This window comes from Rhineura floridana, chromosome 11, assembly GCF_030035675.1.
Source record: "Rhineura floridana isolate rRhiFlo1 chromosome 11, rRhiFlo1.hap2, whole genome shotgun sequence".
NCBI classification, from domain to species: Eukaryota; Metazoa; Chordata; class Lepidosauria; order Squamata; family Rhineuridae; genus Rhineura; species Rhineura floridana.
Window position 1 is genome coordinate 53,979,021 of NC_084490.1, and position 19,611 is coordinate 53,998,631.

Consider the following 19,611-nt stretch of genomic DNA (forward strand, 5'->3'; position numbering starts at 1 on the left):
GGCTATCCCTTTTCTTAAAAACTATTATGAGGCTTACCAATTGAGACATTTACTTACCTTTATTGTTTCATGGAACTCATACTGGGTCCAAATTGAACATTCTCTCTTGAAATATATTCACCCAGCAGTCTTCCCATTTATTAAGAAAAATATTACACTGGATTTTATCGAGCGAAAGTCTACTTCTGGGGCAATGATGCGGGTATGGAAAAGACATAAGGAAAAGCTCATGCCAGGGATATCTCCTTTTATCCCCTTAGGGGGACATCCAGATTTTGCAGTGGGAGATAAGCAGTTTAATATGGAAGTATATAAGCAGGTACAGCTATTTAGGCTTAAATAATTTTATATGGATGCAAACCCCTTGCCTAGGGAATATTGGCAAACACATCTCAGAAATGAACAGGTCCCTTGGCTCTCTTGGCATCAGGTCGGGAATTTTCTAAGGTGACCTGATATCAAGAGACAAGCTCTGAGGGACCTTACATCATTTGAAGTATTACTGCAGTCCGCAGAGGACACAGGCAAGGGATTCGTGTCCCGTGTCTGCACACTTCTTTTGCTCAGAGATATGCTCAGAGAGGAGAATGTGGGAAATGGAATGGAATACAGAGATTGAAGAAGCAACATGGACAGCTATGTGGACTAAATTTCCATATCATTCAATATCAGCAGCCACAAAGGAACTAATGGTAAAAGTGGTGCAAAAATGGTATCTTACCCCAGTCAAGTTGTCACATATTAATAAAACCATCTCCCCTCTATGCTGGAGAGGATGCTCAGAGAAAGGTTCTTTCCCCCACATGTGGTGGACATGTGTTAAGGTGGCTGAATTTTGGGACTCGGTGTTCACAGAAATTTTAAAAAAAATACAAAGCAGGTGATATATAAAACCCCAGAATTAGCCCTGTTAAATCTATTCTTGAATGGAAACCAGACCCTTAAGGATAAACAATTGATTAGGTTTCTTTAAGTTGCAGCCGCATTATTAGTAGCACCATTTTGGAAGGATCTGAAAGGTATATCTATTTTGTTGTGGTATAGCAAAGTCTGGAAATTAGCCTTAATAGAGAAATTGTCACAGAAGTTAAAGATGGTGAAAGGACAGAAATGCAAAAACCCTTTTGTGGCAGAGTGGGGAAGTTTTATTACATATACTGTTGCAGACAATAAAAACAAGGTTCCCAAGGTGTTCCAAAATTTATGAAATCTATAAAGGTGACCAAATAATAACTCACTACTTGCTTGTATATTTAAGTGCAGGAAATCTTATTTTAAATATATGTTGTGTACGCCTTACTCTCAATGGATATATGACTTTTTTTGGAAAATAAATAAAAATAAAATAAAGAAATAGTTGGACATATTTTTCAAGAGAAGTTGCAAGATCTGGGGATGGGATGTTTCTCATGCTCAACAACACATGATGTTCAGTCAGTTTGCATTTCCCTGACACGTTTCATTTTTTCCCCTAATATGGGCAGCAGTTCTTAAGCAGAGAACCAATAGGGGCAGGAGCTGCTTAATCCTCCCACCTTATGCCATATCCCCTTTTAACTTCTTATGTACTACAGTTCAGCCTGTAGGGGAAAAGATGCAGGTACCTGTATATTTTCCTCCATTGGGTAAAAAGCAGCTGGGGGAGGTTTGAGTGGGGAAAAGGTCAGAAGGGAAAAGCTAAGAAGCCTCTATGCCATGCTGGAACTCTAAAACTCCCAGGGCTGCTTTTGATTATTTTTTTTAAATGGGGGAGAAAATTTATTTATCTTAAACAATTGACTGAATGTTATGTGTCATTTGGGCCTTAGCCAGAGTCTCCGGAATCACTCTAAGGAGCTGTAAGGGGAATGTGCATCTTTCCCTTGAACTGGATACTCTGAACCTATTTTACCATCAAGAGGAGTGAGAGCAAGTGTTTAAAAGACTCACCATCTATATTTGCATATTTCAGAGCTTCTTGGACTTCATCATCGGACAGGTAAATACTCATGGTGGCTAGAATAGCATCCAAGTTACGGACATGAACTCGATTCTCTGTGACAGAAATGATAAATGTGGAAATATTCACAGGGCTTTGGCATTCCCTGCTTGATTAACAAAGCTCCTAAGGCTGCTTCGGACTGTGTGTATGTCACATGATAAATAAATACACATTCAGGCAATCAGAATTCTGTATCAAGAAGAGTGGAATTCTGTGAACTGTGAAAGTTCTGTAAATTTACATATTTTTCTTATACTGCATTATTTATTATGCAATCTTTGTTCATCTGCACAATATCTTCTGGCCTTCCTAAACATGGGAGTGCAATGAACTATGCAAAACTATATCCAGCTGAGGTGAGGTCTACTACTCAGAGTAGAAAAGATGCAAAAAGTGGTAAGCATTCAAAACGACCCCAAGGAGAGAGAGAGAAAAAAAATCTCAAAATGCTGCAATGGAATTTACTGGTAAAAAAAGCCAAACCCATTTCAGCTTGTAGTTATTTTAGGCCTTCATCAGGGGCTGTAAAAGGCAACATAGTTACTCAAATTAAAATGTAGAAATAGTCTGCAGGGATCTCTGATAATACAACCGGTTTTTTCCCCTTCACTGACAACTCAAAATGTTATCGAAAGGCACCTAATTATATATACTGTAAAAAGTCATGACCAGGTGTCCTTAATCTATAATAAAGCATCAAGGTCTTTCACCAATACATGTATTTATTTAGTTTTATTGTTGAAAATTCATATGTTGTTCCATTTTACAGCCCCTGATGAAGGCCTAAAATAACTACAGATTGAAATGTGTTGGGCTTTTTTTACCAATAAATTCCATTGTATCTACTCGGAGTAGACCCATTGAAATTAATGGACATAAATTAGTCATGCTTATTAATTTCAGTGGGTCTGTGCTGAGTAGGACTAACATTCGGTACAACCTACTGATGCCACACACTCTGACCCCTAAAAAATCTTATTCAGCCACAACAACTCTGGTTTCTGACCTGTCAGCAGTCATTGGCCATTCATTGTCAAGCATATCACCAGAACCATAAGGGCTAGAAACCCTGTTTTTTATAAATAGCATATTGGGAAGCTGAGTTCTGCCTCTGTTACCACTTTCTGTACTCCTGTGGAATCATGACATAAAACTAGCCCTATGCACAGGTATGCTATGCCAATGACCCATTTATCATATTTGCTTTAATGACAATTTTTTCCTCATCATCTAATGCCTGCCTGGCTCTCTCCAAATGCTGTCAGCTTAAATGAACAAATTTCTAACCAAACAAATGCAATCCACTTACTGTCAGCTTGGGATAGTCTACGGTTCTTGACTACGCTCTTCATCAGTTCACTCATGTTCACCTTCCCATTTTCTTCAGGGAAAAAATAGTCATATATAATAGAAATACAAGACAATCTGCGATGCAAAAATGACTAGAGCAGAAGTGTGTGTATTTTTGCAATGCTCAAACTTAGCAGGTAGAAATTGCAGTATCTCTCAGGATGACCCTGGTCCAAAGCAGTGATTCCAAGGCTTATGCTGTTGACACAGATCCACAAGTATTGCATGCCCCACTCTGAGTGGGAAGAACTTGCTAATTTCCATGAGAGGACATACTCAGTGATGGACCTTAATCTTAAAGACATTGGCTCTGATCACTCAGATGGGTAGTCTATACTTGTAGACATTTAACTCCTCCCCTCACCTATGATGAAAGAGTCACTGGGAGACATGCAAGTGGGGTCAGAAAACCAGGCTCCAACCAGAATGCTATCACTTGACCTTCCACTGAGAAGGACATTCTGTAGGGAAGTGTGTGGTAGGCCTCAATCTTCGTAGAGCAGATAGACTTACAGCTAAACCTGTCACACATATGCACTAGTGGGGCTGGGATGTTTCTCACTGCCTCTGAGACTGGCATGGTCAAGATGAATTCCAAAGAGTAAAGGGGGGTTCTGAAGAGTGTCTGAGGACATGGGCAAAGAAACTTGCTCAAGTTCAGGGGAAGGGGACATAATCTCAGGCACACTCACCATTCACTGTCACATGTTCCAATGCATCCTGGAGTTGCTCTTTGGTTAATTGGATCCCCATGTTGGACAAAAGAGAATCTACATCTTGCACATCAATCATATCCCCTTGGTCACCTAGTCAAGGGAACAAAGGTCAGACTTTTAGAAGTTGGTGGGAAATCAATAAGCTGACAAAGCCCTAGCAAAAAAATGTCAAGTTTGGGCAAAATCCAAAAGGTCAATGTAAGAGCATAAGAAAAGCTTGCTGGATCAGAGCAAAGCTCCCATCTAGTCCAGCATCCTGTTTCCCACAGGAGCCAGACCAGAGCTTGGAAAAGTTACTTTTTTGAACTACAACTCCCATCAGCCCCAGCCAGGGCCAGGCTGGCTGGGGCTGATGGGAGTTGTAGTTCAAAAAAAGTAACTTTTCCAAGCTCTGAGCCAGACTCTGGGAAGTCAACAAGCAGGCCATAGGGACAGTATTAAGACCACAAGACAGAACTTGTTAGATCACACCACCAAAGGCCCATCTAATCCAGCATCCTGTTTCCCATAGCCAGATGCTTCTGGGAAGTCTGTTGAGTCTTTGGCAAGTAGTCTTTGGTGGCATACTACCAACGGTTTCATTTAGCTATCATGGCTAATAGCTACTGATAGCCAAATTCATGGAGAGTAAATCGAATACCCTCCAAAAGACATCTAAGCTATCACCTTGTATTGAAAGCAAAGCCCATTAATTCATTATACAAAGTATTGTATTTTGTTAAGCTCTGACTCTCCTGCTAAGTGGCTAAAGATAATACACTGAAGTTACCAGCTGGCAGATTTTCTAACTCTGTCACAGATGCTGTATGTGTATTACAGTAGGTTCCCATCTGGCTTGCACCCCATCTTCTGCAGGCCCCTACAGTGAGCTGCCAATGGAAGAAAATAGCATTCCTCCATTAACAGCTTGCTGGATGTCCCCGCTGTGCACTGAAAAAGAGAGATGCATGGATGTGTGTGAATGGAGTGAGTGAATGGCTAGATGAATGGGTATAAGTCTCCACTCACTTTTGGCTTTGACCCTGCTCACCACAGTTATATGGCCCCTGACCATTCCCCCCAACCCCGAGAGGGAATGCAGGTTGCAACATAGGTTTTTCACACCTGTTCTAGCATAAAATGAGGACAGATAGCAACAGAGTCATGGCTGCAGCATAAGTTTCATGAGGGAGTCTTACACATTACACTATATTTAAACTAATGTGAAAATTATTGAGTTGTAAGCTGTTTGCACAAGCATACACTCTGCAAATACTTAGAAGAACTCTCTGGATCTTTTCCACTGTGAAGGAATAAGGCTTTCAGCCATTTTGTGTTTGGTTTTGTGTTGCAAGACTTGGGGTTGTAAAATGATTGCTTTTGGTGTTATTGGCTCTTCTGCAAAGGAGCAGCAAATATTCATGGGTAGATTAAAAGAACACAGGGAGAAGTTCTGCACAGGAGGATTAAAAGTTCAGTGGTGGACTTTTGCACAGAAAAGGTTCATCCTAGCAGCCTTGCAATTAAGGAAAAATAGAAATGTAACTAGATCTGTACTCTCCTGACTGGCTAAATATTGTGATGGGGAGTGAACATATTGTTAATAAGTCAAGCTGGAAAATAGAGTAATTAGTTGTGGAGATGGAACTGAAGCAGAGCTTGGAAGTAATTCATTACTTTTTTGAGGAACGAGTGGGTAATTCCTTTACATTTTGATTGTAATAGAACTAGGAGTAATTTTATTACTTTTGTGGAGGAATTGTAATGTTTCCAGCATTACTTTTGGGCATTACTTGGGGGGGCATTAAGCAGGGGAAGTCTTCTGCTCTTCTGATTTGTGGATGAAAATCATGTACCTCAAACTGGGCTTCTGTGCAGCATCACTCTTCCCTCATGCTCTGTGGGTGGGTAGGAGGTGACGAGGGAGGAGGTGGAGAGTGAGATGGGGTGAAGTGGAGAAAACAATTGTTTAAAAAAATGGATGGTGGTGGTGAAGAATGGAGTGGAGGGAAAAGGAGCCGGAGGGCAAGAACATGGATAAAAGATAAGGAGGCAGCAGCAGAATGGAGATAAAGAACTGTGGAGGTGAAAGAGGACAGTGTGTGTGTGTGTGTGAATACTATGTTTGCACTTGGCACACAAAGTGGCCTCCACCACCATCTCTGGCTACTGTGCTGCATTTCCAGTATTTTAACTTTTTTGCATCTCAGGGGAAAATATTTGCTTGGGTGAGTGTCCCTTAGTTGGTGGCAGGGCACGGTCCGGGAGGTGGTTAAGTGAGAGAGATTATGCTTGCTGGCTGAGTGGGGGGGGGTTGCACTTGGTTTGACGTGCAAAGATTTGAGTAGTGGCGTCTGCCTCCGTTCCCACCTCCCTTACCAATGGAGAGACCACCATTGCTATCTTATGGGAAAAAAATATTATTCTACTACCTCTGCATGTGTGTGTTTATTTTTAATGTTGTTTTAGGCTACTTAGATGTGCAGCAGCCAAGGCCAGCACCTTGTAGACATTTTTTCAAAAAAGTAACTGAAATGTAATTGTAATGATTACTTTTGAGAAAAAGTAAAGTAATCAGTTACTTTCAGAGCAATTGTAATTGTAACGGTAATTACTACTTTTGTGGGCCATGTAATTGTAACTGTAATTTATTGCTTTTTAAAAATAATCTTCCAAGCTCTGAACTGAAGAATGGAAGAGCTGCAAGACAGAGGAACACTGGAAAGTGGAACACAGTTGGGCAATGCAGCAAAAAGGAGCCAGTAGAAGGCTGCAAAGGGATCCATAATGGATGCACACAAATAAGTATTGATTTGGCTAGAACAGATATAGCTGCAAGGCACAGGGCACTCACTCTTAGGTAATTGCTCACATTGTAAAATCAGAGGGCTTCCCCTGCCCCAAATCGTTTCCTGTAATTTGTTGCCTTACTAAAGCTCTTAGTAACAAAGTTTGTTTTGCAAAACATTAGTCTGAGGTCTTGTTATTGACAACATGCTTAAGTGCCATACCACTCTACCCAGTACAGGGAATAAGCTGGACTGGTTAAAGGGCTGTTTAGTTGAGGCAGCCAGAGGAAAAGGATATAGTGGATTTGGTGACAGTGGTGAGAGGAAAGGGAAGGAGGGTTTGGTTTGGTTAGTTTGCCTCCCTTCCCTCTCACGGTGAAGGCTACATCCCATGCCATCGCAACCACATTTTGCAAGATTAGCAAATTAAAATAGGTTCAGGGGCTAAGACCTGGCTCAAAATAAGCTGTAGTTTCTACCAATTACTCTACTCCTATAAAAGAAAGATAAGTATATTCCAAACCCATGTTGTGTAGGCACTCAGAACAGGGTCTTCTCGGCATCAGAGACCCCACTCACCTTCAGGGTAGGAGATCTGCTGTATACTTCCAAGGCTCTTCATAAATTCATTCAGGTTTACTTTCCCATTTGCTGTGAGGTAGTAAAAATGCAGAGTTACACATGGGGCACATGTTAGGCAAACACAGTTCTTACACCCCAAACTCTAAAATCAGGGGCAAAAAAGAGAGAAATAATCAAGAACAAAGGAAAGGAGACACAGTGACAGAGATGAATTATTATTGTGAAATAGTGTACAGCAGGGGCGAGCAGAAAGTACAGATCAGGCTCTACTGGGGGATTTCTGGAGGAAGTGCAGTGGATTGGGAAGGGTTTCTGATTCTCAGTTGTCCAACAATAGCAACAACTAAGAGTACCCTTCCCTTCTAAATCAGGCTGTTGAAAAAAATGCTTGCAGGGGTAGTGGTGGTGTAGCAGGAGTGGAATTTTGTGCAGAAGGACTTGTGAGGTTGTTCTGGTACAGATCACAAGTGCCTGGGCTAAACTTGTGCTCAGACACATCCTGTTCCTTAATTCTTAGTTTGTGTCTGCTTTCCTAAATCACTATTTTGCACCTGCCTCTGGTTGGTGGTCCTCACAGTTCTAGTAAAAAACAAAGTAGATCCCACAAGCCTGAAGTCTGTCCATCCCTGATATAAGGGGAGCAATTGCCCCACTGCACTGAAGTCTGGGACACAGGAAAGGAGTACCTACTGGGAGACAACTTTCCTGAATTTGTTTAGGGTTCATGAACTCACTGTCTTGCTATTCTCCAATTTCCTCATCTTCTACCCCTTTAATCCTTATGATTAAAACCTCAAACATACAATCCTTCGTTTCTCACCATCAATTTTAACTTGCTTAAGGGCCATTTGCATCTCTTCTTCGGTTAAAGTAATGGCCATGTTTTCCAGAATGGAATTCAGGTTTTTGATGGGGACCCTGTTCCCTTAGATAGGAGAAGAAAAAAGCAAAGTGAATATGGGCAAGAAGTAAGCAGCTCTTTAAAGAAACTTTCCCACTTAAAACCTTTTGTAACTAGCATCGCTGTGTTGGGTTTATTTTTAACATATGCTGATTTAGGATTTTCCCTTAGCTCTTTGCAGTGAAGGGACAAACATTCCCCAAAAGCCAAAGGGAGAGTGTGGGATACAGTGGCTGAGATCTGCATTACTAACTCAACTTTTGGGTTACTGTCCCTCGTTACTGTCCCTCATATCATCCTCAAACCTGCTCTTTACGTGACCACCCAAGTGTGGCTTTGAAACACTCTGTAACTCATAGCTCCCAGTTCCTCACCTACTATTTCTTCTACCAAGCTCCCACTTGGTCCAAGCTTCTTTCCATATCTGTTCCTCTTAATGGAATTCATAGGTCTTTTATAAGGCCATGGATGCTCACCACTGAAGCCCTGCAAAACCTCCAAGTATGCATATCATGTGGATGTCCTGTGCCTTGATGTTGCTGGCAGTGCATCCCTCACAAGTGCACACAGCACTATCAGGACACATCTCATTGTACTGTTCAGATGGCATATACTCCACCACATCTGAGCCAGGCAGGATGGTATTGCCCTGCTATCCCTCAGAGTGAGACACCCATAATTTAGGCTTCAAATTAGGGTTGGGGAAAACTCCCAGAACTATATCCACATGAAGTGGGATAATCCACTGCTCTCTTTTCACTTACTTTCAGCTTGGGAAAAGCGCCGAGTCTTGGTCAAGCCAAACAAGATTTTTTTCACACACACTGTCCCATCATCTGCAAATTAGAAAAAGAAAGTCAAAAGGTGCAAAAATGAAAGAAAGAAAGAAAGAAAGAAAGAAAGACAGCTCTGCCTTTGAACTGATTAAATGATTGTTAGAAGAAAAGGCCAACATTAATATTTTTTTTCATTCTTTTCTACAGTACCTCACCAGAAGAAAAGGAGCCTCGAAAATACACAAAGGTACCCTTGATTTCACTCTCCAGTTAAAATTGGCCTTCACTGATAAATCAACTAAAACTTTCATTCATTTATCTATAGATTAGTTCAGCCTGTCTCAACCTTTGGGTCCCCAGATGCTGCTGGACTACAGTTCCCATAATTCCTGACCATTGGCTATGCTGGCTGAGGCTGATGGGAGCTGTAGTCCAGCAAAATCTGGGAACCCAAAGGTTGATTACAGCCTGAAGCACTTAAAAAAAGGATAGACAGATTTACTGGGTTTCTCTCAGATTTGCAATTTTAACATGCTAGCCAATTTTGACACATTGAATCTAAGACCAATTCTTATGTAAAGCCTTACCCTTCTTGGTAGCGTATTTCAATGCCTGCTGAAGTTCATCTGGAAATAAGTCAAGGCCCATAGTGCGCATGATGGAATCCACCTCTGCAATGTTTACCCAGCCCTGCTTGATGCTCTTCATTGTTTTCATAGCTTCTTCCATCTCTGCACAGACAAGAGGCAACACAATGAAGCATGCAAAAAAGGGTCTCAGTGAAGTATACAGTGTTCCTCCCATATACATGGCAGTAGTGGTAAGCTTTGTACTTGCCTACAGCTGTGGAGAATCGCCGTGTACGGGGCAACTCTTTCATAAATTCTTTCAGTTTCACCATTCCATCACCTACAAGACAAAGCAAAGCAGAGATAAATGAGAATGAACAAGAAGCAAAAATATAGTCAGGGGTCTGCCGTCTGTGGCCATGAGTCATCCTGTTACCAAACCAATGAGAGAGAGAACGTATGAGAAAGCAAGAGGTAAAAATTACCTCATGGGTCTGAATATAAGCTGCACTTTCCCCCAAATCTGGCTTGTGTAAAACCTAAGCAAAATCACACTCTTACAGGTAGAGAAGCCATGATTTAAGATGAGATCTCAGGAACTGTGTGGAACTTTGGTAGTTTTTATAAAAGGATTACACACCCTTCTCAACAGGTGGTGCTGGTTGCCCAGCGAGTTATTCATTGTAGAGGAGTCTAGAAGTTACAGGTGTTTTTTAGATTATAAAATGCACTGTATGGTGCCAGAGATTGATGATATTCTTTTTCGTTTCAAAGAGATCTCATTTTAGAGGGGTGCCCTATATTCAGGGGCAGCTTATATTTCAGAGCAATATAGTAACATTAGAAAGGCAGAGCAAAAGCCTCCCTTGAGAAAGCCTGGAACAGATGGACACTAGCAAGCAGGCCAAACTGTGCCAAGTGATCCTTAGCCACTTGAAGAAACGGGTGGAGCTGGATGCCTCCTTTACACTGTACCAGAAGGAACCTTCATGGTAAGTGGCCAAGTATTCCATTCTCAGCCCAGTGGGAGGAAGGCCTCCAGATATGAGATGTGCCCAAGTCAACTTCCTACACAGGAAGGCTGAAGGAGGCTGCTAACTAGACAGTGGGAGTATGTGCTGTAGCACTTTCCTGCCAAATGGCCACCTCAGCCAGGGGGCATAAGTAGTGATTTACAGTGCCTAGTGACTCTATTTGCTAATGTCAGGGAGTGGCCCTACAAATCTCTGTTAAAGGGGCATTAGAGGTAAAGGCTGAACCACTAGATGCTGCTGTAACAGAAGGAGTCATGATTCTAACTGGTGTGGGCAGGTGTCATGTCTCTTAAGCAGAGGTCATACAGACCTTGAGCGTGACTGCAGAGGTTCTTGAGCTGGATCCAGAAGCTTAAGGCAGAAACAGCTTTAGAAAGCCAAGGGCAAAGTCATATTGTAGAAAAAGCATGGAAGTCTATACCTCTTCAGGCTGTCCATCCTCACTACATTCTCCCTTCTCTTTGGAACTCAAACAGGCATCTGTGGCAGCCAGCCTGCCAGCGGCCACCTCCTGGGAATCAGGGGAATGCACCTTTTTTCCTCTGAGGGAACACCTCCCTAACTGGGTTAACCCTTAACTGCTTTCCCATTATCTTTCCCTGACGCTTTCTATGAACTGCCACCTGGCCCCTTCTTGATAATTTTTTGTTTGAAGTGCAACAGAAAGATCAAAGATGAATAGGAGGAAATGGCCTGCCCAGAAGGCCTGGGATGCCAAGCAGCATCTTATGATGGATGCTTAGAAGTTTCCCTCTCCCCACCCCACCTTGCTGGAGTGAGCTCCTCAATCACTACTCCCTTGATTTGGTGAATGAGCTTCAGGGTGAATGCGGGACCCAGGGAAGCACTGCCAGAAGCTCTGCAGTAGCAGAGCTGTCGCAGGTGGCAAAAAACAGTTATTGAAGACTTGAGTGGGCAGGGAATAGAAGCAGTTGCAGGTGCACAGTTGGCAGCCTGACAATCATTTGGGTGGAATGCCCTGTGGTGGAACTGCTGGTGACACAATCGACCTTTGTAAAGGGAAATGGCACTGCCTGCATTTGTTGGGGGAAACAGTGGCGTTAGAAGGGTCCTCCATCACAATCAAGGCCCTACCAAGACCACAGGCTTGTGCAGTGTCATCCTAGACAGCTCCTTGGTTTTTAGAGGCCAAAAAACAGCTTGGATGACAGCAGCGGCCAGCACTATTAACTTGTTTTTGAGCTGGTAGCATCGTGTCTTCCCACTCAAAATTGAAGATTTTGCAGCTGGCATCATTGCCTGAAATTCAGACCTCTATGGATGAACTACCTTGGGAAGGCACTGCTGGAGACCTGGTGGTGGTCCTTAAGACAGTGGGGATAGCAGAAGTATCAGCAGCACTTTTACAGCCACTGCTCCATCACAAGGCCCATCAGTCCAGTTGTTCCTTGTCCTTACAGAGATAACATTTATCCATCAGGACCATATTCAGTGCAGAATGGAGGACAAGGAGAAATAAAAAGGCAGACAGTGGAAAAGGAAAGGAACAACCATGTTTTGAGTGAGTTTGTTTTTAGTGAGAAAAGGGGTTAAAAGTTCAGTATTAAAACATGTCAGGAAGAATTGGGAGGATTGGATAGCCAGAAAGCTAGATAAGGAAAGCTGCTCTGAACCTGGGTGAGGCAGGAACTGAGGCAGAGTCCCCTGAGGCAACCTAGGCCTTCCGTTCTAAGTCACATGACCCTGCCTGTCCTGGGTAATAGTAGGAGAGAACCCATATCTGGATGCCCCTTCCCACTGGACTGAGAAGGCTAGTAAATCAAGGACAAGGGTTTTAGCCTAGCCATTACACTGCTAGTTTTACAGGTATAGGAGAGGATTTTTATATGGGAGATCACACTGCAGCTCCACAAAACTGTAAGTCTCAAGTGGTATAATTTAGTCAGGGCTATATCATGTGCCATTTCTGTCCATTTGCAATTGGTTCTGAATCAAGGTTTCTTACTGTCAACTGCCATGTTCTTCAGCACCTCCTTTGTTTCATCCTTGGTTAATGTGATGCCAATGGGAGCCAGGACATCCTTTAGCCGAGAAACCTCAACTTTATCATCATCCACTTTGCTAATGATGCTGTAGACATTTTGTACAGCTGCAAAGAGGAAATCAACACACTGAGTTAGACAAAGAGTCAAACATTATGTCTCTTTGTCATTGCAGAGCTTGGAAAAGTTACTTTTTTTGAACTACAACTCCCATCAGCCCAATCCAGTGGCCATGCTGGCTGGGGCTGATGGGAGTTGTAGTTTAAAAAAGTAACTTTTCCAAGCTCTGTTCATTGTCATGCTTTCTTCGGATGAATCCTCAGAGGACGATGAGGATGAGTGGCGTGCCACAGCAGGGCCACCAAAGACACAGCCCCAGACCCTCCGCTACTGGAAAATGGTCAGGACACTGCTGGATTCCTTCAGTCATACTCAGAGAGTGAACAGGAGGCCCTCCAACCCCTGCAGAGCAAAGATGCCAGTGAGTAGCAAAGCAATGCAAGTGTGATGGCCATTTAAGATTGCAAGTTCCTGGGAGCTGGAGGACTGATTGCAATCACCTGCAACAGGGAGTGGGGTTCAAAAGGCTGTGAGAGGACTTTTGCCCTCTGCTGGAAGCAATGTTGGACCTATGCCAGCCTTGGCTGTAACTCAGACTCTCTCATGTATTATTGACCTAGGACTGCCTTTCGGATCTACTCTGGCTATGTGTTTTGAACTTCCTACTGGTACAGACTCTTTTCCTTGTTGTCTCTTATCCACATCAAGCTTCTACAAATTTGGAGCCTGATTATGACCTGACCAATTATCAAATAACTGTTTTACTTTGGCCATAAATCCTCATTGTGCCACTGCCACATGGCCATCTCCAGCCATGCTGGGGCCCTTGGGCATCAGCTTGCCCTGGCCCCCAGCATGTGTGTGTGTTCGCGTTTGCCTGTGCACGCAGCCCCCCCACACCCCACCTACCTGTCTCCTGTCTTTTACTATTGCCATTAACCAAGATGGCGGCCGTGGTTTCCCTAAGGGGATAAAGCCTCTGCTGCCATCTTTGTTGATGGTATGTGTGCGTGCTATGCATGCGCATCTCTGCTATCAACTAAGATGGCAGCAGGGGCTTCAGTACTTTAGGGAAACCGCAGCCACCATCTTCATTAAGGGCAATACTAAAAGGCAGGAGACAGGTAAGTAGGGGGCGTGGGGGGGCTGCAGATCACGGAAGGGGAGCAGAAGGGCCGCTGAGGCCCCCCCTGTTACCTTGTAGCTCCAGGGGCCCTCGGGCCAGTAACCCACCTGGCCACCCTCTAGAATCGGCCCTGGCCACTGGCAAAGACTGAGTCATGTGATTTGTGCATGGAAACATTGCAAGCAGCTTCTGACTGTGAATGCTGGCCCAGATAAGAGATTCATTGTGGGCTTCTACGTAAGCAAATTTAGGCAGAACTTCACAATATGCTAGCAAATATGGGGTAGTGGAGAGGAGGTTTTGTGGTGGAGGATTGCTGGGATGGCAGTTATAATAGGATAGATCTTTGGTTAACCTTTTGAGTTGAAAAGTTGGGTTAGTGGATCTGTCAGTCTTGAAGAGGGATGGGATTTGTTGGCTGGTGCCACTTCAAAAGTATTTCTTCAGCCTAACAGGTGGTATTGATTCAAGTTTGTTTTTTGTCCACCCTCTGTTGCTTTTACCAGTCTGATTATTTTCTCCAAAAATATCAATATTAATATCAATAAAGGAAATCAATACATGAAAGGAAATATTGATAAAGGAAAAGAAAGCAGCTTGCCACTACTTCTATTGTGACTGAGGCTGGTCAGTTGTCATGTTAGCAAGCAGAGACCACCTGTTTTCCTTTTAGAAAGGAGGAAAGCAGCTTTTAGTGCCCCACCTTCCCCCACCCTCTCCTTGGCAATCCTAGAGTCCTTAACATGGGCAAATCTAATCTCTAGGCTTGTCTTTTAATCACTTAATGGGTTAACACTACAGAGATGGTTAACACCACAGAGATGAGAGGCAAGCCTAGAGAGTGTCACCCACATTAAGGAATCTTTAGACTAGACTCTGTAGGGCTAGGATTACCTTTTAATCTCTATTAGGCTTGACTTGTTTATTCCCCACTTGGATTATTCAAGTGGGTGTAGTGGCAGAGACAGCAAGAGAGACCTGTACTGCTGTGTTGTGAGTAAAATCAATAAAAGAACAATATATTCAAGGGAACACTTAAGGGGGGGAAAACTGACATTGGGGGGTCAGCTGCTGAAGTTCAGAGCAAACAGGATCACTCTGCAAAGATGGAGACTATGTGAATCACTGAAAATCTGGTACTAAATCTGGATTCAGTGGAATTCTCACCCATCCCTAGTCTTGAGTGAGTGAGGGGTGGATGCTTTAAGCAATGCTTGGAATGAACTAGTTTGGTTTAACAAAGTTCACTGAATTAGTTCAAAATTTTTGGATTACACATGAATGTAGTTACCATAATCGCCAAGTGGACACATTAAGTCTGCTTTGAGGTAAAATTTTGAATGATTTCTAGTTCATCATTAAGTTCATTCTTTTACATGTGTTTTTACCCTTTAGAGTCTTCAGGCCTTTAAGTTTAAAGATCATAATTGTTGAGAAAAATAAATTAAGCACTTCAAATTCCACTGTGTGTGTGTTGTAACATTCTGAATGCAGAAAAAAATAGCAGAGAATTATTTGGATGAACTTGAATTGAACTGTGAACTGAATGTGAACCTAACTAGTTCATTTTGTAAAGGGATGGAGGTGAACAGGAATTAGGTCCTTTTTGGACATTGAATTTGAGCTAATTTCTTTTAAAAATGAACTTTCTAAGCTCTGGCTTTAAAGCACAATCAGATAAACAGCATTGTAGGCTAGCCGTTTTGCAGAATCAAATAACACATTAAATATGCTTTTAAAAACAACTACCATGCTAACTGCTGACTCCCAGTCAGGACTGGGACCACAGCATGTGGGTAGTGATTAAATTTTTTTCTTCCTACCATTTTTTCCCACCCACCCATCCACCCACCCACCCACAATTCCCTGCAGCTGCTGTTTACTGCTATCAGTACATCCAGGGGCAAATAGCAGTTAGGGGAAATTTTGGGTGAGAAAGCAGAGCAGGAAGGAAAAGGTTAACTTCTGACTTCCGTGTAAACTACAATCCTATTCTGGACTGGATCTCCACATGGCTGCTTTTTCTTAGGGAAAAAAAAGTGGCCAATTTTTGACCCTGAGTCTGCTTGATTTAGCTGCAGCTAGTGATGTAACGTGGAATGTTTTCTGTAATGGAAAAAGATCCAGAAAAATGCATTTTTTCATAAAATTAATATAAATGAATGGATACAATACCTGTCAAATGGGGCCATTTCAAAAAGATGTGATTTTTTAAAGGTAACAATCCCTAGGAAGCACCCATGCATCTATAATAAATATAAATGCCTAGCTCTAGAGCCACCTGTACCTTTCCTAGATTGCTGCATTTTGGAATCTGACCAACTATCTACCTTTGGCCATGCTCCTGCCTCTCTTCTTTGCAGCTATGGACCTCGACTTTTGCCTGACCTTGACTACATATCTTCTGGGCCCCCTAACATTTTGCAGGCTTCACAGAAGATCCCACTCACCTGCGGGTTCAGAGAAACGCTCATTGTTTATCACACTCGTCAGGAAGTCCTTGAAATTTACCTTTCCATTTTCTGCAAAGCCAACATTTTATAAGGTTGGAAAGGAGAACTCAAAAGGTCATTCAATCTAACTCCTGCCACAATACATAGCAGAACCATTAAACAAATTCCCTTTACTCTTAAAAGATCATCACCTAAAGTAATGCAGACTGCACAAAGGCAATGGGGACCCTATAGATGAGGTGTACATCTAGGTGACCCAAGCAAGTGATTCAAGCTGCTCAGTCCAAAGGGAAACAATCCCTCTCCTACCACACATACTCAGAATCACTGATCCATTTGACCTGAATAGCTTCTTGGCCATATGGAAAATGGAGCAAGGTCTCAGTTGCAATTGCAGCTTGATAAGAGAGAAGGGGCTCCATACGGTATGCCAGGACATGGTTATATAAGGCTTTCTAAGTCAGCAGCTGCCAAACTTTTAATGCCAGTGGGCACATTTGGAATTCTAAGAAACTGCCATGGGCACCAGTCACGTAATGGCTACAGGGAAGCATGGTATAACAAACATGGCTGCCACAAAATGGCTGCCACATCTAAAGAGCAGAAAAAGAGATAGGACCACAAAATGATGTGGGCATGCTTCCGCCCACCCCCATCAATGGAAAAAGGGCACCTGCATTACCCACTGCCACACTTGTTCACAGAGAAGTTCTTTGCACCTCTTCTCTGAGCATGTTTAATGAAGAGTGTTCAATACAGGAGAGGCCTAACCAATGCAAACATGAACTGAACAGGAAGAACAAATAGTCTTTTATGCATTGTGGATTTTTGAGAAGACATTTTAATGAGGTCTTTCATGGGCACCAAAGGAGGTACCGGTGAGCACACTGGCACCCTCATGTACCATGTTGGTGACCCCTAGGGAATAAAGAATTCATCTGCTTTTGTAGGGAAGCAAGTCTCTCACTCAGTGTGTCATGTCCCAAGTATTCTGAGGCAGAAGAGCTCAACACATATAGGCTAGTGGGGTTCTGCCTCAGGGATCCTCCAGACCTCAAGATGGGTTGAGACTAGGGATGAAAAGATCTGCCTGTTTCGGTTCTCTCAGTTTCTCATTTTCCCAATCTTAAATTCAGTTCTCCATCATTCTGCAACAATTTCTGTTTGTTTTTTTAAAAAACATCTTCATGAAAATTCTCCAGCATTTTAATGTGAATTTCTCCTAATAAGCACGTTTTGTAGGCAGTTTTGACAAATATACACATTTTTGCAAGCAATTTCTAATAATATAATGCATTTTAATATGTTTTCACTCATTAATTTTTATTCATACTTTCCCCAGAAATATGCATTTTTGTAAACATTGTTGGGTTGGTAAACTGCATTGTAAAATTTAAATAAGTGCAAATTTCAAAGGATGGCTGTGGTTCGGTTCTCATATTGTTTCAGAAAGTGTAAATTAGAGAGATTTGGCTTGAAATGCAAACTGAATCAAATTTCTTGCCCATCCCTAGATGAGACTGAGGATCTGCATTCTGTATCTCAGCTACAATAAAATGATTCAGCACCTGTTTCCCTGAGGATTCAAGACCTGATTGTTTCCCCAAGGATGGGGATTCAGACTTTTAGGACCCCTCACTCCCCTGTAAGTTTCCAGCAGAGAAGAGAGAGGGTAGTATCGCGCACCCACCCAGGGAGGCCTCTTTTTTTGCTAACTCTTGGCAAAGGAGCAGGCTTGGGCAATAGTAAGCTGCCCCATTGCAGTCAGATCTTTCTAACATCTGTCTCTCCTAGGAGTTTGCACTGAGAGATGTGTCAAGTCACTCCCTGTTTGGTTCAGTCCCTGCTGTCTGAAAGCTGGATTCCTTGTTCTTGCTGCAAGTCTCTTGGAACAGGTCATTATCTTCCAGTCTTTGTTTGTCCAGTATCTGAAAGCCACACAGCTTTGCTTGAACAGGCACTGAAGAGCTCTAAACTTGACCTGTTATTCCCACCAAGGCTTTGCCCTATGGAGACCAGGAAGAGAAGCAACTGTAGTACTCACCATCTGCAGGGATGGTTTTTAAGGCACTCTGGAACTCTGTGCTGCTCAAGGTAATACCCAGACATTCCAGAATGGACTCCAGTTCTCTGATGGCAACTTTTTCACTTTTGATTTTGCTGAAGGCCCCAACAGCAGAATGAAGTGCTGCCAGAAGATAGATCCAACAAAGGCCATGAACATGGAATTACCATGATAGGAAAGTGAATTGAATAGTTCACAGGGATACCCCTGATGAAAATCTGTTTTCCTTATGGCAAGATCCCATTTCCACAATTTGAGTCAATAGCTGAAATTACTTCAAAGTTCATGTTTCAAAATTATATTTCAAGACCCCCTTTAAAAAAGCATAGTTCATAAAACTGTATTGTGCACTGAGCTTTCAGGACAGGGAGTAATGAAAGGAGCAGGGAGGTGGGGGAAGAGAAGATAATTTATTATAGCTGTGAACTTCCTAGCCACTGAAGATGGAAAAGTGGTTACAATCACAGCACCTTCATTTATAATGTTGGACCGGGGTATTCCTAGCATTGCTCCTTTTTTATGGAGCTGTCTTCAACAGCTGTATACAAGACAGAAGTTAACCACAGCTAAAACTTTTCCCGGGGATGAAAGAGAGATGATGGGGAAAATGTCATCTGTTGTATTTCGGCATGTTATACAGTTGTCATATGCACAGAACATCTGTCCCCCAGACAGGTGACAATGTGTAATATTGCTGAACTTTTGTAATTAGTTGGCACACCCATAGAGTGCCCTGTATTCGTAGCTGGGTGCAATTATCCTGATAGCAGTTCTGTGACTAGGATTAGAATCTGATCTGAACAATTGTAATCATCCTTGCAACTCCCACTCCCCTGCTCCTTTCTTGTTTGTGGCTGCGGCAGCAGGATCAAGGAAGAGTCTCTCTCTCAATCTCATCCCCTCTTCCTCTCTGGCATTTGGAATGTTGCTACAGCAGCATCCTAGGAGCCAGGGACTCCTAGAAATGTAGTTTCCCCAAGCTATTTAACATGTGGAAACTATTGTTCCTGCCTGGACCAGCTGTCAGGGCCAGTTCTAAAGGGCGGCCAGGTGGGGCACTGGCCTGAGGGCCCCTGGAGCTACAGGGGGCCCTCCACTCTCCTTCCATGATCCGCGGAAGCATCCGCGGACTGCTATCCCCTGCTTTACCTACCTTTCCGTTGTTTTTTGCAGCGTGCAGATTTGCCATCAATCAAGATGGCGGCCGAGGTTTCCTTAACGGGCTGA

General features: G+C 42.8%; 1 protein-coding gene across 1 annotated transcript in view; it reads right to left on the minus strand.

The window, feature by feature from the left end:
* Positions 1–4,009: 4,009 nt before the first annotated feature.
* Positions 4,010–19,611, minus strand: part of EFCAB13 (EF-hand calcium binding domain 13) — an 83,999-nt gene continuing 68,397 nt past the window's right edge. Inside the window, exons 34-40 of the mRNA XM_061592117.1 lie at positions 18,364–18,507; positions 16,317–16,388; positions 12,644–12,787; positions 9,912–9,983; positions 9,662–9,805; positions 9,063–9,134; positions 4,010–4,137 (exon numbers count right to left, since the gene is read on the minus strand). Of these exons, the coding sequence (XP_061448101.1) occupies positions 4,010–4,137; positions 9,063–9,134; positions 9,662–9,805; positions 9,912–9,983; positions 12,644–12,787; positions 16,317–16,388; positions 18,364–18,507 (776 nt within the window). The remainder of the gene's footprint in view (positions 4,138–9,062; positions 9,135–9,661; positions 9,806–9,911; positions 9,984–12,643; positions 12,788–16,316; positions 16,389–18,363; positions 18,508–19,611) is intronic.